General features: G+C 40.7%; 1 protein-coding gene across 2 annotated transcripts in view; it reads right to left on the bottom strand.

Annotated features, from left to right (window-relative positions):
- prkd3 (protein kinase D3) overlaps positions 1–20,819 on the bottom strand; it is a 44,832-nt gene extending 24,013 nt beyond the window's left edge. For both annotated transcript variants that reach the window (XM_059353758.1, XM_059353760.1), the window contains exons 1-2: positions 20,564–20,819; positions 19,062–19,659 (exon numbers count right to left, since the gene is read on the bottom strand). In XM_059353758.1, coding sequence (XP_059209741.1) covers positions 19,062–19,310 — 249 coding nt within the window. In that variant the 5' untranslated portion in view covers positions 19,311–19,659; positions 20,564–20,819. The remainder of the gene's footprint in view (positions 1–19,061; positions 19,660–20,563) is intronic.
- Between the last annotated feature and the right edge of the window lie 58 nt (positions 20,820–20,877).

The raw sequence follows: 20,877 nt of genomic DNA, 5'->3' as shown, positions 1-20,877 counted from the left end.
CAAAAAAATACTAGGCCTATTTTCATTCACCCTTTATTAGGAGGGTGTAGCATTACATTTTCCCATTAAATTTTTTAGCAGGTCCAGATTTGGGGGCGGACACATGGATTAATTTTCACTTTCATTAACATTGCGAGATTGGGCATTTGTGCTACATTCAAGCGGTGTTGGAATAATCTGAAATTTGTTTCCCGATTATATTTCATGGCTCGCCTGATCTGTTTTATTTGCTCTTCATTGCCACGGAAGAACAACTTTCGTACCACGGAAATGTCTGAATGACATTCTAGTTAGCATTTGACTTTTTGAGTTATGGTCAAGAACGTGATCACCTTTAACCACCAAATTTGACTTAGTTCATCCTTGATTCCAGGTGGACCAAATTGAAAAATGTCCCTCAAGGTGTTCCTGAAATATCACGTTCACAAGAACTGTTTGGATGGATGGACAGACGGACAACCCAAAAAAAGATCGCCTCCAGTCTTTTGGAAATAGAAACACACGTTCTTCTGACATAAACTCCTACACACACACACATTGCCACCATGATACTAATGAGTTGATAATATTGTGGTGCAGACTAGAGATAAGCCTTCACAAACACTGTGGGCCTGTGTTGTGTTTGAGTCCTCATGTGTTTTTGCCAAATGAGGATATTTTGTGACAACAATTCATCGTATAGAGACACTCTCATCCTTCCATGTGTTACATCGCAGTCTACCATCAACCAATCCCTGAAGATGATCTCCACTGCATCCAAACTATCGCAAACACAAACAGGAGAAAGTTTTGCTCAGATCTCATTTCAACACAAGGCACGCGCCTGTATAATGGAACATTTCCAACTTGCCCCCTCCTTCCGACATACCTACATCCTAAACCCTGTCACCCTCTGAGGTGATTAATGTGGCTCAAACCAACACCACGCGGGCAGGAGGGGGGCATCCTTCCTGAGACGGCTGCAGTGTCACGGTGGGGTTTTCCTCCACTCGCCTGCTCTCGAACCCCGCACGCACATGGGTCGATGCCCAAATCTAGCCAGCTGGAGTCACCTCCTCTTTGGCACTTTGTGCAACACTTTCCACTGTACGGTCCCATTCCAGAGCAGGCCAGCACGTAACGGCTGCGAGGGCAGAGGACACTACTTTTTTCCATGCCCCATTAAAGCAGGAGGAAGCCAAAGGTACAAGAACAATAGATTGGCAGGTTTAGGACACATTTTAACAGTATGTTGTTCAGATCATGGAGATAAAGTGATAATTGATGGCTAACCTGTGGGTGCAGAGCAGAAATCTCTCTATTCACACGCATACATGCATGTAAAAACAAACCTCCTCTACACATATGCACGCTCACACACCATCACCCACACATGCTACTGCATACATCTCCGAAGCCCATAGTGACTAAGCATGTCTTTTGTCATCTTCAAACGCAAATCCATTCAGCCGAGCAGCCGCGACCACACACGCACACCAAAGACCCCGGTGCGGAGGAGCTGTGTGTGAGGTCCACAAGTCAGGCTGGAAAGACGAGTGGAAAGGGGCTTTGCAGTAGTAAGCTTTTGTTAAACGAGCTAATCCGCCATTGATATGCTAAATCCTGTTATAAGGAAAGAGAGTGAGAGGAAAGGAAAGAGGGGAGATGATGAGAAGGGGGGGACAGGGCCAGGGAGCGGGGCACATCTGAAATATGGTCCTATTTCATTGGCAGCCAAAAACAAATCACCTCAAGACAGCCATGAAGAAATGATCTGGTTTGAATAACCAAGTGTGCTATTTGGCATTGACGAATATTAATGTTTTCTCTTGCATAGCTAGTACTATCAGCTGCATTGTAAAACTCAAAATGATAAATTAGCACAAGTCATAACTCATTCATTTCCAATTTGACATTAAAACTGAAAAAAAAAAAAAAAAGCTGCGGCTGGCGTTGAATGTTCTGCTGAATTTCTTCGCTATCGCTGTAAAATAACACGGTCACGGAGGACAATAAAAGCTTTTGTCGAAATCGAATAGTGCTCACATGATTCTGCGGTTAGACATTTATGTTGCTGTGCATGTGTGATGTGTGGCTGAGGTGGGTGGCAGAAGGGAAGCAGTGTTGAGAGCGGTGCACAGGCTCTGACAGATGGCCATGTGATTACAGCGAGGAAAAGTATGCTGCTTGACCTCAGGCTGCCTCACACCTTTATTGGTCTGGCAGCAGGCCAGACAGATGTGGAGGACAGTTAATGTCCTGCTCCAGATCCGTCTGCACAAGCTACAGGTTGAACAGACTGTACATGTGGAGCTAAACACACAATGCTGTAGCTGGAGTTCTGCTCTTAGCAATATGGCAGTGACATATATCTCCAGGTGTAAATGTGTTTTCGGGTCATGTGCCCACTAATGCTGAGCTGGTACATTAAATATCTTAAAATAGTAAAAGAAAATGCTGCCACAGTTTCATAAAGCTAAAAAATGTTATCAAAGAAGTACTTTTTCATTTTATCATCACATAAGAACAGGAATAGTTCTGCTGAAAAATGGCTTAAACTATAATAGATTGTCATAATAAAGTAGTTGCTGTTTGTTTTTCTGAGGATAAACTAATTGAAGAATGAACTCTACACCCATGCACTTTAAACTGATTTGTTTTAGTTTTAGTTTTTCAATGTCTGCCTCTCACCCACACTAACAGTGTTGGAGATCACCAACAAAGGATCTTTTCACAAACACTCTTCAAAGTGGATGCATTTAAAAATGCCAGTTTTGTAATTCTGTATGATTGTCATGTGACCTCTGGCATCACACTGTTATGTGATGATTTATTTTTGAAAATATTAACTTGTTGGCCTATGCCATTTTTCATTAGGACTGTAAATAACTAATCTGACACAGACAGACGCCGTTGTAGAAACCCTAAGGTGGTAGAAGCTGTTATTATGCAGTAATACATTCCCATTTTGCCCAAGGAAAAATGCCACAAATGTTGTTCTAAAAAAAAATGTGAACAACTTTAGGATTTTTAGATCACATGAAAAATCACACTTTGTCAATATTCAAAGTCAGGATATTTTAAAAATGCGAACATTGTTTTTATATTACAGCTTCCATTTGAAATATATTTTACACTTGTGTGCATATTTGTGATACTCAACTTGTAATGAGTTCATAGATAAAATAAAATACAATTTTCTAGTTATAGCATTTGTCTTTGGGCACATGGGACGAGGGCTGTCACTATTTCAATTCTAAATCAAAAATCAATCAAAATAAGCTTTCATGTTCAGTTATTGAAATCAAAAGCAGGATGGGTGAAATCAAAAAGTTGACCAGGTGGCCTTAGTGTGATACATTCCCAAAAATATGGCATCTATATCACACCCGATACCATGTAGTCTATCTTTCTAAAGGAGAATTTGAGAATGTGAATGGCAGTTGTCAGGGCATAAAACCAATGATCTGCTGATCATTATGAATCAAGATTATATAGTCTTAACATTGGCATAATTCAATGCTGAAAAAAAATCCTGAAATGTTGTTGTTTTTTTACCCTAGAATATAATAAAATATATAAAATCCCATGTGCCAAAACACTAACTTTTCAAGCAAACAGTTTGACCGATTTTAAAAAAAGATTTCTTCCAATTTGTGCTCCAACCAAAGGAAATAAAAAAATAATGTGAGAACTAACTTAGATTTTTTCAGACCCTTGGAAACTCAAACTCATCTAGATGTGCCAGGCGTGTTGTTCTGTGAGATTACATTTTACTATCTTTTTCACTATGTTTTGGCATTCAATGGAACATTGCACAAAGTATAAACCTGCGTTTGCAACATTAGACAGATTTTCAAGTGGTGGTATGTAACTAAGTAAATTCACTCATTCAAATTCACTCATTCAAGTACTGTACTTTTTTCTTACTGTAAATTTTTACAATTTTGAGGTACTTGTACTTTACTTGAGTATTTCCACATATGTAATTATATACTTGTATTTCAATACATTTTAGGGGCAAATATTGTACTTTTTACTACACTACATTTAGCTACCAGTTTTAGTTACTTTTCAGATCAAAGTTTAGTATAAAAACAATGATAAAACCACACAACAGCATATTAGGTAGTTTAAATTAGCCCCACCTGGACAACAGTAAAATGCTACTTACATAAATGAAATGAAACTAAACTAATAATACAATAACATTATTGTATCCATATTGTACTTAAATACATTTTGATGCTGATACTTTTGTACTTTTACTTAAATAATTTTTGAATGCAGGACTTTTACTTGTAGCTGAGTAATTTCACAGTGTGGTATTAGTACTTTTACTTAAGTAAGGGATCTGAATACTTCTTATACCACTGTCGCTTTCATCTAAACACCAATAAAAATCTGAAAGTCCAGCTGGGAAACTGTGTTGAAAGTAAATAAGGAAGTCTGTCAGAGCTGTCCTTGAGCATGCAGTAATACTGTATTAACAGTAGAGGGTTGAGGGTTATCTAACTGCTCTGCAGAGGCAAAAACCTACAGATTTCCATCAAGGTACAGAGTTCTTGTGCAACATTTAACCAAAGTCAGGAGGTAGAAGGCCGCTGATCATTTAGCTTGAGGTGGCGGGATAAAGACTGTCACAAGATCAGTATGATAAAAGGTGCTTTTTCTCACCAGATAAATAAGTCTATTGACTGATAACCATTTCATTATCTAATAGTTCCCAGGCACAGACCACACTGCCCCAGAGATCTTCCACCAGAAGCCACAAAATGTTTGTTTCTGTTTTGGAGAGAGTCCCTAAGAACAAATTCAAAGGAGAAAAATAAGAAGGCAGAAATGACATGTACATTAAAAGTTGGTAAATTACTCCCAGCACAGCTTGATGACTTTCAATATACAGCAGATTTAATAGACAACGTGCTGAACGCTCTACAGTCAGTAATGAAACCATAAGTTCCACTGAGCCGTGGCGAGGGCTTCACAAATAGGAAAACAGTTTTTATGTCAAAGCAATGGGGAAACCATTGTTTGACTTTGAGGTGTACGTTAATGCCCACAACTGAGGAAAATATAACTTCAATAAGTCGAATGCATTGGAAAATCCAATTATGTGCTCACGCGAACCTTGGGGGAAAACTGTGTAATTACTTTGTTCAAGTCACATCAAACACTGTGGAAAACTGTGTTAATTTATTAAAGTCAACAGTGGAATTGTATTTGTTTTCATTACATATTATTAATGTAATACCAAGAAAAAGTTTTCCACACAGCATGGTACGAGAAACACATGTGCAGAGAATTATACAATTACTACAAGTGGGCACAAACATAATTCATTTGTCACTTGGAGTGAGGCATCAAAAGAAGGCACACTGGACTGGAAACACTCTTTTCCAATGTCTTGTTCAACATTAAGTGTTTTTGCTCCTCCATTAACAGTTTCCATATAATTTGGTTGTTTGATTTCTCAATAATTTACTTTGATAGTGCAGATGTCCTCACTGCACTTTTATTTAACTGCTGTGAGCAGAAAATCTTACAAAGTGTGCTGACGTGCAACCACAGCCATAAGAACATGCGTCATGAACACATTGCTACTGAACCTGCTGTGACCTATAGAGATGAAAAGCCATTGCTAATCAGAAATGTATTGTATGTATGTATCATGACTACAAGGAAGAAGGCAAGAAACCTATTCTCTGAATAACTTACTGACTTTGAAGGAGAATTAATGAGAAAATTTCCTAAAAACATTGGAATATTCTTTTAATGTCCGTCTCACAGTAGTGCTGCACGATATGAGGCAACATTGTTGAATATGAACACATATGAAAGTGTTCTCAGTTCTGCATTTCTGCTGCTTTCATTATATAGAAAATACAACAAATAAAAAGCACCAATAAAAAAAATGATCATTTCATTTGAAAGTGCATTTTTCCTGCTGATGCTGTCTGATCAATAACTAGAAAAATCCCTGAGCATCATGCAAGGATTTTGACAGAATGTAATTTAAAATGTTTACTTTATTCAAAGTGCAATATCGCAGTTTTTCAAGCTGCTTATCACACAAATATATTTATTTTTTTCATTAAAAAAGAACATACTCCAATTCCAAAAAGTTACAACACTGTGTGAAACATAAACAAAATGCATATATTATCAAAAAACAAAAGTTTATCAGTTTGAACATTAAATATCTTGTTCTTGTCCTGTATTCGATCAAGACAAATTTGATAACCATTGCATTAAGATTTTATTACATTTTTCACAGCGTCCCAACTTGAAATGGGGCTTGTAAACAAACATTTTCAATGTACCGGTATTGCCGTATACTGTGGTAAGATGTCATACTGTGGCCTATCTATGGTATTAAAAAATGTACTTTCAAAAGGAAGACTTTCTACACACACTTCCATTAAAACTTGTGAAAAGTTTAAATTACACTGTCGCCCATAAAGTTGGAATATTTTGTTTTCAAACACAATCCTCTGTTAATTGTGGTTTCATTTTCATTGTGATATGTTTGGAAGAGATTGATTAATAAAGTTTTGAGAAGATGTACACTTTAAGAATAAGAAGAATAAGTCACATTGTCACAATCATTTCATGGAAAAAGGTTTAAAAAAATTTACTCCAACTATATGAGCAAATGTGTATATTATAAAGCATATAACTAAACAAAACCTTTTTTACACGTTTAAGGGGCATTGTAACTGACAATAATAATAATTTTGCAATTTCCTGGACAGTGACACCGTGAAACTGTAATCTTTCCTTAGACGGTTATTGGATCATGAAAATCTCATGCTGGTATAACCCTAAACCTCAAACAATTCTTTGCCATTTAGGAATTTCACCTTGTTGCTTATTAGACAACAAATACACCAAAACACTGGCTCAAGTATCGGTCTAGCTCTGATGAAATGAATGAACTCATCCTTGGAGAACTCGGGAGCTTTACTTAATTGCAACAGGTGAAACATTTACAAATAGCTTTGTGGTGCAGGATGACAGGATCCACCACATTACCCACTGTTCTATTCACTCAGCAAGGCATTTTAAATGATTCTGCAGAGTGTTACAATATAGTCTAGATCTGCTAACCGCAATCCATGATGAGTCAAACACCTGCATCGAATGTGCTTCCCTTCTGCCCTGCAGCACGTGCATCAACAGAAAAGCCAAGATGCATGCTTCATTTCAGTGGTACATTACGTAAAACTATATTCTCCTCTATTTGCAGGCACAGGCCAAAAAAAACACACTACAGCTGGAGGCAGAAAGATGGGGGGAGGGGCACTACCCTCATATGGTTTATATTCAAGCAGGCATCTTTGTACACTTGCAGGATCAAGCAAACTCATCCCATCATGCTCCACAACCTACACACAGCAGTAACATGTGCTCCTCCTGAAGTCAAGTCAGCGTCTTTTCCACTGCAAAAGGAAGACTCCACTGAGCGTAACCAACTGAAGCAGCCACATGCAGCGGAAAGGAAACTCATATTTTGGTGGGAGAGCAGCAAGAAAAGCTGTGACTTTCTCACTCTACGACTGACTAACTTGTTTCCTTCCATGTGGCAGAGTGTGGCTCATTCATGGGCTTTGAACTGTATGAGGCTGTGTCATCGTGGAACACAGCGGCGTGTTCTTCACAACAGCACAGTCTGAATGACTTCTGATGCTTCTCAAAGTTTCAGCCAAGCATGGAATACAGCTTTACCTGAAATACATCTGCCGCTACAGTCAATTACAATGTGCATCAAGCCGTAGCGATGCACTTTCAAAACTGTAACACACACCACGGCTGAAAATCTTCACCGTCACTCAGCTGTAACTTCACTTCGCTTTATGCAGCTGCAGCATAATGACAAAGCAATTTGTTGTTTGAGCAACATCTCAGAGCCCTAAACCACTTCTCACCCCTTGTCTTTTTCCTGCATGATTCAGAGAAGTGTGAACACTGCAGCCAGACTGAGGCATAGCTGACTGGAAAAAAGCAAAAAGTGGGGGTTTTGAAAAAGTGCCAAGTGTTCATATGCAATTAATTCACTGTTGGTTTCCTTCTTACTGTAAGCTGATAGCTGCATACGTCTGTGTATCTCCATTTCTGGTGCAGACATGGTGGAATCACAACTCTTAACCGCTGAGCTCAGGTCCTGGGTCTCGTCCACACCAAAGCGTCATAGGAGACTCTACACCTGTCATCCTAGACCTCTCTCAATCATCAGGAGACGCTAACAAAGCTATACCGCTTACCCAATTTACATCAACCACAGTGGCTCATGGTTCCCAGCCAAATCCAATAAGGTCCCGCTGCAGAGCTCCAGCCTTGGGCCCACCTCATACACTGTATTATCGGCCACAGAGACAATCATATGGATACAATGGCATACATTTAATAGTATTAATAAGCTGCATAATCTCCACCAACCACCAAGGTGACCAATACCACCTTATTATTTCAAAACAACTGTAACTGTAAGGTTAAGCAGGAAAATAGTTGTATTAAAAGTAGGATTTTTTTTGATAATGTCGTTAACTGGTGTACAAGCTAGCATGCTAACATATTATATGGGGAAGCAGGTGTGTAACATGATGCTTCACAAATTCTACCTAATGATAACAACAAAGGCAATAATGTTCACAAACAAAAAAGGAAGAAAAAAAAATGCATAAAGCCTAATTCATTAAATCCAGCTAACATTACTTTGCTAGCCATATTAGCATAATAAGCTAACTCATAAGGTTAGTACAAGTTATTTGCTCCTTAACAGTTTTTTAACTTTATAAGTTGCAGTTATATCAAAGTTTTATAGTTGTATTGTAGTGATCGGAATAGATTGAGAACTAGTTTGCAAATTGTCTGATTTTTCGGAATCGTGTGCATCCAGCTTGTGAATTCTTTTTTATCAAAGCTGGCATGTTGTTCTGAAAGTTGCACTGGTTCAGCAGGATAAATCTGGGTGGGGAAAAGTAAAAGGGCAGCTATTGCCACTCCGGCATTACCACCACTAGGGTGCTGTTTGTGTGGCATATTCAAATGTATGAGCGCATGCTATCTGTATCCTGATGAACATCTTTGGCGTACATAATCGCAGACGCCACTTCCTAAATTCTCCAATCTTGGGACAGTGACAAGTCAATCAGAGATGATGGGCCCAAGCCTGGAGCTCTGCAGCTGCACAGACCCTTATCGCCAATATCTTCCTGGTTTTACATAACGTTGCTCCCCCCCAAAAAAACCCTACAATTATTTCACCAGGATTTTGATTATTTGAATCCAGAGAAACAATGGTATTATGTGCTAATTTGGCCTCAAATACTAAAGCACTGAAGCGGAGTGGAGATAATGGTGATGAGGTCAGTGTTTGGTTGCTAGCCACTGTATCCCCAATGAGAGCCAGGTGGCTTAATAGCACCAATTCTTAACATACATGACAGAAACTGTCTCATCTCTCTTCGATGACAGCACTTGTGTGGGTGTTTGCTCGCATGCATATGTGTATTCGAGTGTGTGTGTGTGTGTGTGTGTGTGTGTGTGTGTGCATGAGTATTGCATGCATTAACGGCGTCCAGAGGCCGAGCAGAGGAGAGGAAGGCTGAGTCACAGGATCTAAGGCCTCTCAGGAAGAGAGCAGTGTGATCTAAGACATGCTTGGCCAGGCCCCCGCACACTGCTGATGAGTTATAGCCCCGCTGCGATCCTCCGCCAGCACCTCTGCCTCACAGATATACTGCAGTACACACTCCATCTCCCCTCTCTGGCCTAGAGTAGCAGGGGACGGCCGCCAGATTCACCTCCACACAGGGCAAATAAGCAGGTGAACCTGGGGGGAATTTATGTGAGATTGATGGCGACTGCACTTTCTCTTGTTCTGGCAGAGTTCAAAAGGTGAGCGGTAATAGCAGGATGTAGGAACATGCTGCTGTTGCTCAACAGAAACATTATTAATTGCGGCCCGTTCTGCGTTACAGAAAGTGGGCAGACACTAGCAGCTTGAGGTTTTCTCTTTCTTTATGATTAATAATAAGGACTCACTTTTCCAGACGTTCATTTGTTGAATGAGCAGTTTCACAGAAACACAATTGTACCCAAAAGAACTCCACTTAACAAAACTAAACCAAACACTCAGTGGAGCCAAATTCCAACACTCAGGCTGTCACCTTCTTCAAAACATAGACACCCAAAGGCAATTTCTCTGAACATTTAAACACACAGACAAGAATAATGGCAAGTGCAGTGTAGAGAAAAGCCATTTGAGCAGAGGCACACAGAGTGAGCAGGCTGTGCTGCTCAGCCGACCACAGCATATTGGAGAGCGGAGAGAATATGGAAACAGGGAGCGGCTCTGAGGGGAACTAACCGAACAGTGAGTGCGGCAAAAAGACACAGTGACAAACGGAGTCATGCTGAGTAGCTGACTGTTTCCCTTGGGTTTAAAAAATGCTCAAACAACCCAATCAAACAAAAGTGTAATTGTAACACAAGTACTTTTTTTCCGTTCTGCCTCTGGTGCTTTTCACTTGGGCCTCTCAACAGCTTACCCCTTCATAACGCAGTAGGTTTCTCGTGTAATTGCACTTCCCCTGCCACCTTCCTATCAGTTTGCCCGATCACTCACTACACTGAAAAACAGGAAAAGTAAACAGTGCTGACAAAACAACACAAAATAAGACAACCTGCTTCTACTGCAGGGGATCAATAATGCCACGCTGATAGGACTCTGTTGCTACAACAGACACCATGTGGTCCCCATTGCAGGACGCTGGAAACATTTCTGGCATGTTAACACATCATGATTATAACATCTGCTTGTACTAGCCTTTTGAGACATTCTTCAGTTCAGAAAAGTGACTTTAGCGATTAACCAGGTCAAATAATCGAGGGTTAATATCCTGAAGAGGGCAGTGTGCGTGTCACTCGACCCCTCCTCTTCAGCATTTGTCATGGTTGAATTCATGCAAGTGTGCTGAGGTTGTCAGCAAAGTGCAGCGAAGGAAGAACTCCAGGCTAAGGACAGGAGAAACTCAAGCCGTTAATGAGTGAATTAATAAGGGAAATGACATATCCTCTTTCAGCAAATTGTGTTCTGCCACGGTTACAAATTTATGAATGGAAACTTAGTGGAGTGTCTCAGGAAGTGCTCCTAAATCATCACACGTGGTCGGCTTCACAAGGACAAAGTCCCCGGGATTCCTGGGTATTAAATGGTTCAACATATCTGCTGCCTTCCACTTCAATATAATCACAATCACAAGCCCGTTCGGGCAGCATTAACAGAGATTGGAGTGATGTAAGATTATCTCCCGTCACTGGCATAAGTCAAGTATGATGAAGGGCATTTGGGCAGAAAATCCAAAAGCAAAGCCACACTTGGTGGCAGGAGCGGCCTTCTATTGATGGTTCTGGCAGTGATCGAACGGCGGGACATCAACTGTACAGTGACCGCAACCCCCTCTGTGCCCCATGCAAGTCCTGCCAGCGGGGCTGCCCCCCTCCCCTTCCCTGGAGAGGACCACTCTTCTCCACTCTGTCATTCTCTCTAACTCTTGTGGCCGGGCTCTGTGTTCTGCCTTGCCACTTTACATTTAGAGGAGAGCAAGGCGGCAGAAATGTGCACTGCAGATGGTAGAAATTACTTAGCTCACTTAACTTCAGAGATTCTTTTTTTTCCTTTTTCTTCTCTCTCTCCCTTTTCCACAAATTACTCCAAGACTGGGGAAATTGATAGATTCCTTGTGCAAGTACGCTTTTGAGTTGTACATGGAAGGTTTGGGGATTTTTTTTCAGCAGTCCCAATTGTGATATCAATTTAGTCGAATCCATGGCTTTGGAATACATCTGTTAGCCTGCAAATGAGCACTGAAAACCATCTAAGTTGGAAAAAGGCTACGGCCATAACCAAGAACCAATACCAACAGTGAATATTTTGACTTGAGGGTGACCTGTTTTTTCTTGAGATGGAGCTGAATGTGCTTTCCAGGAAACGTCTGGCCTCATGTATATCACACATAAAGCCCTGTGCTGTTGGGACGTCCTCTGGGGTGAAATATGGCTGCCAGCTCTATAGGAACATGCAGATGTGGGCTTATACTGTCAAAGGGAGGGAGGGATGGGGGAGAGGGAGATGGTGGTGATTTATTTCCCGTGTGTTTCAGTTAGTTTTGGTCGATGTGAACTGCAGGCTCTCCATTTTCCATCTGCACCCCTCTTTCTAGCTATTTTCTCTTCTCATTTTCTTCTCCTTATGACTGTTTTTGGTCTTCTCTTGCTCCTTTCTAAAGATACTGTTTCCCAGACCAGCTTTAGCTTTATGAAAGACCTAAAGACCACATATAGCGCTGCAATGACTGGTCAACTAATTAACGAGAAAATAATAGCCAACTATTTTGATAATGAACTAATCATTGAAGTAATTTTTCATGCAAAAATGGTAGAAAATTGTGTTTTTACCAATCAGAAAATGCTTTTCTCTATTTACTATCATACTAAACTTAATATTTTGGGGTTTTCTACTAACAAAACAAGAAATTTAAAGTTATTAGCTTGGACTTTGAGTTACTGGAATGGACATTTCTAACTTTTTTTGACATTTTATAGACCAAACAATTAAATAAAGAGAAAATGACCAGCAGATTAATCGTTTCATGTAGCCCCAACCGCAAACACATGTCAGATAAACAGTCTGGTGAAAATACAGGCATATATTGAATCTATATTCATAATCATCTAAGCTTAGTCTTTTGATCACATTTGGACACAATAACCTGAGCTAAACAGCACCAAAGAAAGCCTTTTCTTCTTATGTAACCCAATGTAATTAATCTTGAAAAAAGAATGTTGAGCTGATCTAGTTTTCTCTGCCAAGTGTTACGTTGCGTCATGCAAGTGATATTGCTCAAAGGTTCAGATCAATCCAAATCCTTTTGTTTTCACAACACTCTGCTTTTTTACTGTACGTTGTCCAGCGTAGCCTGTTCCTGACTCAAAAAGGTCTTTGTCTCGCTAATTACAGTGGCAGCTGTACAGCCCTCAACCAGAGACTGGGAGTTAGAGCACTGACAAAACCAGTAGGGAAACCTGTGGCTGAGGCAGCTGCCTTTCACAGCATTTCCAGCTGGAGTGAAAAAGCAAAAAGCAACTTCCTAAGGACAAACGCTAAAATTAAAGTATTCATAAAAGTAACATTTGAGGCGAAGGTTTCATGTTGTTTTTCCATTACCTTTGCCAGAAGAACTTCAAACTTCCTTCATCCTGCTTAGCTTTATCATCTCCTTTGATAGCGAGAAAAACCTTTAAGTAATGCCAAGTTACACTGTATATTTATATAAAACATGTTGCCTGCCAACATTCACCAGAAAGCCTCTCCATTGAGAATTCAATTGTAGATATCAATTGTAGTCCCATAAAGACTGATGTTGATAGCCATTACAGCATCCATCAAAATTTGTCAGATGTTCAGTACTACCAAAGTAAGTGTTTAGCTTCAAATATTTCAGTTTCCTAGCAGTCTAATCCCACCCATCCCCAGCAACATCACATCATCCTCCAAAAATGCCTGGGTGAAAAAGGAATGTTCTGTAGCTGGCTGGCTATCCAGGCTGACCAGCTGGCTAACTGGGAGTCATTCTCAGGGAGTCATGAACTTTTGTCCCGCCACTGCTCCTTTGCTGGCTGCACGAGAGGACTTGGGCGACACCAAACAGGAAGCCCTCAACAAGTGGAAGCTATGGATGTTTATCTCGTGCCATTCATCAAGTCTAAAAACCAGACGGAGATGTCGGGACCCAACCAGTGAAACAAGGCTTGGAGTTGCATATAGCCAACAGGGGACCTTCAATGCACTGTTGTGGGTTAGATGGGTTCCTGATTGGAAGGGTCTCCGCTACCCACTGGCTGGCTCCTTTCATCCTTTCTCACAGTCCTCAAGGAGCCTGGCTTCGAGTTGATACGCTTGTGCCAAGTGGTGACACTAGAACAGTCATATTTTATATTCAGTAGATTGCAGGAGTAGTAACCGCAATAGCTGCTCTAAGAGACTGTGACTGAACCTATCAAGATCAGGTTCCCCCGGACTAAGGCTGACCTTAACCACTGAAGTTGGTGAATGTGGTCCAAACCACTACTATCAAAACCAACTTCAGATCAGCACAGAGAAAAGAGAGAAAACAAAACTACTCTGTGGACGCTGGCCAAGTCATGTGGTTGAGTCTTTAGCAGGAAGACGCATGAGCCATATACGAAATCTATAGGCCTACAAAACTGTGCATGGCTCAAACAATGAGACTGATTCAAAACTAAAGGGTTCAGGAAAGGTATGAAATGTCTACCTTGAATCCATGACACATTATGTACAGTAAAAGAGAGCGCATGCAAACATCTGGAAATTTTACAGCTGTCCAACTGCTTCCAGGGTGCATCTGATATAGCGTGCAGGCTTCTATCCATGGTTTGTAGAGTGAGTTCTCTGCAAGTTAACAAGCATCTTTAAAACAATGGCTCACTGAAAATAAGACATGAGCTAGTTTGTCATGATGTTCCTGTCTATTACACGGAAAGACCTCACACAACCGGTGAAGGAACATGCTCCAAAGAGGACCACTAAAAACAACACTAGAAATTTGCCAACAAAAGCAAAAGTGCAACAAAATAAAGCACTCACTTCAACTCTCTGTCCTTAAGCTATGGTCACAAGCTTTGAGAACATAGTGAAAGAATGAGATGGCAGATACAAGCAGCCTAAATGAGGCTCCTGTGTGTCTGTGTTATGTTACGCTGGATTTATACTAAAGCATTAAGAAGCTACCGTGTACCTATAAAGGCTGTAGGCTCAAAGGTTGCGCAGCAGCTGACCTTCACCTTAAATATATATATATATATATATGTGTATATATATAATATACACGAGATATATCGCAGCAACAGAGACACCTCGTTGGCGGAACCAAAAGCTTTGATTGGTCAACAAGGCCGCTTGTGTTTTCTCCTTAGTTACTGATGCTGATGAAGATTACTGAAATACAAGACAAGAGTGAGGAAGTTGAAGAAAGACACAACAAATGCTCGACTATAAACCCTAACATACACTGTAGGTTTGGGTTAGGTGATTGGACAAATATACGGCTGCCTGTGACTGGCTGAGTGTCACCCTTTGTTTTTATTATTTTATCTCTTTTTTTTTATCCTGCTGTATCTTCCCTGTTTTAATTGACTGTTTTTACTGTTTTCAATTGTGTCTTGCTGTTTTTAATGTGTATGTAAAGCACTTTGAATTACCTTGTGTTGAATTGTGCTATACAAATAAACTTGCCTTGCCTTGCCTTGCCTTTAGGTGGGGTATTTTTGGGCAGTTTATTGACATTGTATAATAACATTCTACCAGTGATCCAATATCATCAATGCAAAGTAAAAAATATGGATTCATATCATCATCTTTAAGGTAAACCTTTGTTCAGAAATGTCCACTTTATATTTATTCTTTTTTCTTAAATCATGTTTTAGTTGCCGATGTGAGTTGATACAGGCCTCGTTATCGTGTTAAATTACCTTATGATATTGTCTCATATCCATCGGAGACCCCTGAATGAATCTAATTAAAACTGTATAATGGTTGACTTTGTATGTATCACTAGCCGTCTTTCATTGAAGTCGAAGGGAATTCTGAAGCAACATTTTGAAATGCTGCATTAAAGTAAAAGCGAATTGGGGACGTTTTCATCAACTTGTTCAGAACGAATAAACAAAGCTGCATAAACGTACTTTCGTCAGAAGATGGCAGTGTAATGTACTGCTGTAGGCTAATCCGTCAGTAAACAGTAGAAGAAGTAGAGATTGCGTGAGAGAGAAAAAACAACAACAAAAAACGAGGTTGCTAATCGGACAACTTCGGCCACACACAAGAGAAAATGGAGAGAAGTCTTCAGGAATTTGATTAAATTGAGTGAGTTAAATGTTCGCTATGTCAGAACTTGTTCAAAAAAAGCATTTCCATCTCCCGTTTGGTGCATTAACTGTCTTTCGAAAAGGACAAAAACCACCTCAAGCGAGCGTAAAAACTTTTATGTGCATTTTCAAAACATTTTATCAAATTTTGGTGCTTCCATCAAGCTTTTCTCATGCAAATCTTCAAAATGCACATCTAAATTTGTTGATGGAACACCACTATTGTCCACATAACCAATATAATATCGTCTCCCGCGGTTGCACCCCTTGGAATCAACGGTGAGCGACTGTTCTGCAGGCAGCTGGCACAGCACTAAAACAAAATGTGGAGATAGATCTGGCCCTCACTGTGCGAATCAGCAATCATTGGTGCACATTGGCTGACTATGGCAAATTTCAACATAGCACCTAACCACACTGTAGGTATCACCGGGACTCTCATTAAGCCCTTGGGTCGACTATATATTCGGTTTTACTATTCAAACAGGTCAATTAGTGGAGTTAAGGTAGTTTATCTGCCTACTGGTAAAATCCCAGAGCAGTGACAGGACACACAGGACTACATCTACCAGTAGGCCTGAAAGCACACTGGGATATCATGTCAGTAAAATCTGGGTTGCTGTTCTTGACGCTACCAAGATATCAACATGCTTCACATCATAGTTTACAAACAACTAAATCCCTACTGAATGTTCTCAACAGCTGACACAGCAGAAAATATAACACTGAATGGACCGCTTTAAGTCGGGGTAAGCATCCCTGTTTGTTGCATGGCTGAGAGGTGAGTCACTTAGTGGAGCAGGCCAGCTCTCAGCGGAGGAAACGGCAGCACGAAGGGGGGAATACACTTCCATCCAGACTCTATCTCCATGCAGATATTACCAGATGAAGTCCAAAGCTTTTTCCTGCCTCGCCTCCGCTGACAGACACCTGAGGTTCTGCTGACTGGAGACATCCTGGGACGACTGTCAGCGGCTAAGCCAGGGTCAGAGATCCTCAGCTGGAAAAGTTGGCCCGGATGAGCAGACTTTGTTAAAAGGCTCACCATTGTCATGCATATTTTAGAACAAGAAGTGAGGCAGGGATGGACTGGAGAGCGCAGAAGGCCCACAGTCATATTTTCCATTGATATCAAAGCCATGTGGCTGGATTTCACAAAATAGTTGAGGCAGTGCACTGCATTTGGCAGTGTTTTATAGAAGAAATGTGGATGAACTGGCTGGATATGTTCTGTGGTGATGATGTACAGTATATTATGATGAAAAGGATGTACAGTATGTTCAGATGTTAATTGTATATAAGGCCTTTTCCAAGTTCCCATGACTGTTGTCCATAAATTAGATAGTTTCCTGCCATAGTTTATTACAGTGCATGCATCTTTAAATGAATGCATGTGATATAATGTGATAAAATTGCATATGAGCAATAGGTGAGGCTGATCTCATTTTGGCAGATTATCAGCGCTCACTCACCATGAATGCACTGCACTGATTTTCTTTTACGAGTTGTCTTCAAAGCATCGTATTTCCCACCCTTTTCCTGTTACAGATTCTTGCAACTATGCCAATATGTTACAGGATCCATGTAAATATGCGCAGTGATGAGATTTTCTGCTCTGCGGACCAGAACTGTTCATAACTAGCTAGTGAGAATCAGCAGACCTCGTAAAGAACAACAACATTACCCTGCTCCTCTGGAATGTCAACTTGGACAACATGGAACCAAAGGACACACGGGCTTGATACAGATAGCTCCTTCACTATCTTCCACTTGTTGTTCAACACAAGTCTGTTCCTCATTCCTTTGGATTTCCTTATTTTCCATTATCATCATCTCAAACACAAATATAGCTCCGGCCGACCTAGATGTTCAGATCCTGGTGGCTGATGAAAGTGCTTTTGCTTAATCACCCTCTTTTTATTCAGTCGGCGATAATTACGGACACAAAGGGAGTAATCATCATTATACACAAGAGGTTAGAAAAACATCAACGTGTGGATGCACACAGGAGCCATTTCATTATTCCAACAGGCTTTACACACCATTAATCCCACACAACTATGAAGTACACATGCATGGGCTCAAAGAAGACAATAAATGAATAAGCGGTTTACAGCACCTACTCTACATATGTGTAATAATGCTTTCAATTTGGTAGATAAATAATATATTGTGATACTTTTTGCATCACTTACTGTACAAATGAACTGCTATTATAGGACTCCAGTTTCAGTGAAATACTTTTTTTTTTATGTTATTTGGTGTTTGTAGTGCAATTAACATATTTTTCTGACCCACAAAACCACTTCATATGAAAGGCACAAGATCTGTGGTGTTGCAGCTTTACAATGCTTTATAATATAAGGGCCACTTCAGATTAGAAAAAAAAATGCAGATGTTTTACCCTCATTCTTACTTTGCACATTATAAACAGGCAGACGCAAGCTATGATCATGCCTGGCCTGACCACTTTCAGCACAAACGAACAAGAACAGGCAAATTAAAGCTGGCGCCGCTGATTTGCACTTTCTCACACAACCAAATATGAGATGGCAAATGATGAAACCTACTTGTATTTAAAAGCAACTTTGCACGCCGAGGCTACACTCCAGTGTCATTACAACACATTACCAATGTCATGGAAAATAAAATAGGTCCAGCATCACACAGGCAGAGCAAAACCACAGAGTAGTTCTGTATACATGTGTGCAGAGGAGCTTTTATGCCTGTTTGCACCATGTACGTCCAGTAACATTATACCACAATGTAAATAACTGGTGCTACTACACAGTGTCCTGTAACTAGAGGAGCGTCAGTGCTGTTGTGTGCATGCTTCTGCGGTGTTTGACTCATTTTGGGGCACGAGGCCCAGATGTCTCCTTTGGAAAACAAAACCTAAACAGATGAATATGGTAGAAGATGGCAAAACACATGTCAGCGCATCATGTTGGTCCTCCACTGCCTTCGGTAAAGTTTGACAAACAAGCTAATTGTAGTCATTTTGCATGTGTTTGTGGAAAACCTTTCACTTCAGAGGACATTAGAGAAAAAATGTTTGATGAGAGATGTCCTTTCCAAGTGAAAACAGAGTGGGAAACATAGGAAAGGGGGCGCTTCAATGAGACTCTTACCTTCTGGTCCACTATGGAGCACACCAGGTCCTTGACAGAGGACAGCGACAGGTCACTGGCCTCCAGGTTCACCGTCTCTCTGGTCAGGCCGATCTGCAGCAGGAAGGACACCCCATGGAAAGAGCTGCGGGAGTTGGTGGGGCTGGGGACGCTGTGACTGCCGTTGGACAGCCGCGTGTAGAGCGGTCCGGGCGGATGGAGAGAGTGCTGGAAGGCTCGAGGTAAGGATGGGGGAGAGGAGGCAGACATTGGGTTTCTTCCAATGGCGACGTGGAATGCTGAATGGTGGAGGTTTTAGTGAAGGCTGGCAGAAAAAAGCAGCTCTTGGTAGGGGGAATCTTTGGTCCTCATCAGTGGTAGTGAGTCAGCACTGTGTGTTTTTATCAAAGCGACATTGTTTTTCATAAATTAAGAGGGTAATAGGCAATCCGCCCACCTGAGCTCACACAACACATTCACTAGATGGGCAGGTGATGGAGGAAAAGTCTGTGAACAATCCGCAGACTTGTGCAGCAAAATCACTGCAACAAGCTTCATATCCTGGAGTGGGGCTCTTTCTCCTTACTCAAGTCAGTAATCCACTCTGACCACAGGAAGCCTGTCACCACAAACATACACACAGAGAGACAAACACACAGGGTGCTATTTTTATAATGAAAAAAACTATTCACCTATCTGAATACAGTAGAGACAGTAGTGGAGTGGTGCACATTAGAGGCTCTGATTCTGCTGCGTTGTAGAGAAAAGCAGCCTGTCTGTATGAATGAAACAGCTACTTTTCTTCTCAATTTGAAGAGTTCTTAGTTGAATTAAATTAATAAATCATCTTTCAGCCAATCTGCCTTTAAGTAACACACTCAGTAAATAGATTTTAGGCCTACTACTAGTCAGTTACACTGTTTTATGACCACAAAATCCTCACTAGTGGTTGCTTTTGCTCGAATAAGCTTTCAAAACTTTAAATTCAACTTCTCCCTGGTTATTATTTGTGTTGTGTTTTGCTGCCTTGCATTGTTTTGGTTGTAAGTGCTTTCCAGGGTTAGCTTAAAGCTAACGTGCCCTTTTTTTGTAAATGGACCGTGCTGAAGGAGCCGCAGCTTTAACTTACATGTATGATATATTTATTTTTAACTTAACTAGCGACTACTTTGGTCAACTTCACAAAATAATTACAACGACAGGGCTTTGAGCTCGTGCGCATAACAATCAAACGAAAGTGTAAAAGACACGTAAAAGTTGATAAAGCGTATGATTTCTGTGTTTACAAGAATTCAAACTACACAAACATCTGGAACCAGGGCTTCTTAACATCTGCACCCCTCCCACTTTCGATTGGCTTGCTGGCAGAACACAACCCGAGTCGAGAATGCCAGCAAAACAAGTTATACAAGAGCTGAATTTACACATTCAGAAAGGACTGTAGTTGTAGTCCAACTATCGCTCCACGTAAAGCCCGTATACAAGCAAACGTCGCCTTAAATATTTCTGAAATAATACTTTACCTTCACAGTCAGCGAAGGGCGCTTTTCTTTCCATTGTGAGTTTACAGAAGAAACTTTGTAACTCCATCAACTGAGGGAAGCGGAGTTTTAAAAGTCTGCACTTTGTGGAAGTCGCAAACAAAAGCGCAGCGTCGTAACTCACATGAAACAAACACCGACATAAGTTTCACATACAGGCGTGTGGAGACTAACCGAGCCGTCCATTTATTTTCTCTTATCTTTTTATTCCAGATTGTAAATTCATGCGCATCTTATTATCCTTCCAGCTGTGTCTACTCCCCCTGCTTGACGAGAAAAAGAGCAGCGACCGTGGC

Source organism: Centropristis striata, chromosome 16 (genome assembly GCF_030273125.1).
Source record: "Centropristis striata isolate RG_2023a ecotype Rhode Island chromosome 16, C.striata_1.0, whole genome shotgun sequence".
Classification (NCBI taxonomy): Eukaryota; Metazoa; Chordata; class Actinopteri; order Perciformes; family Serranidae; genus Centropristis; species Centropristis striata.
This window is presented reverse-complemented; position numbering and strand designations above follow the sequence as displayed.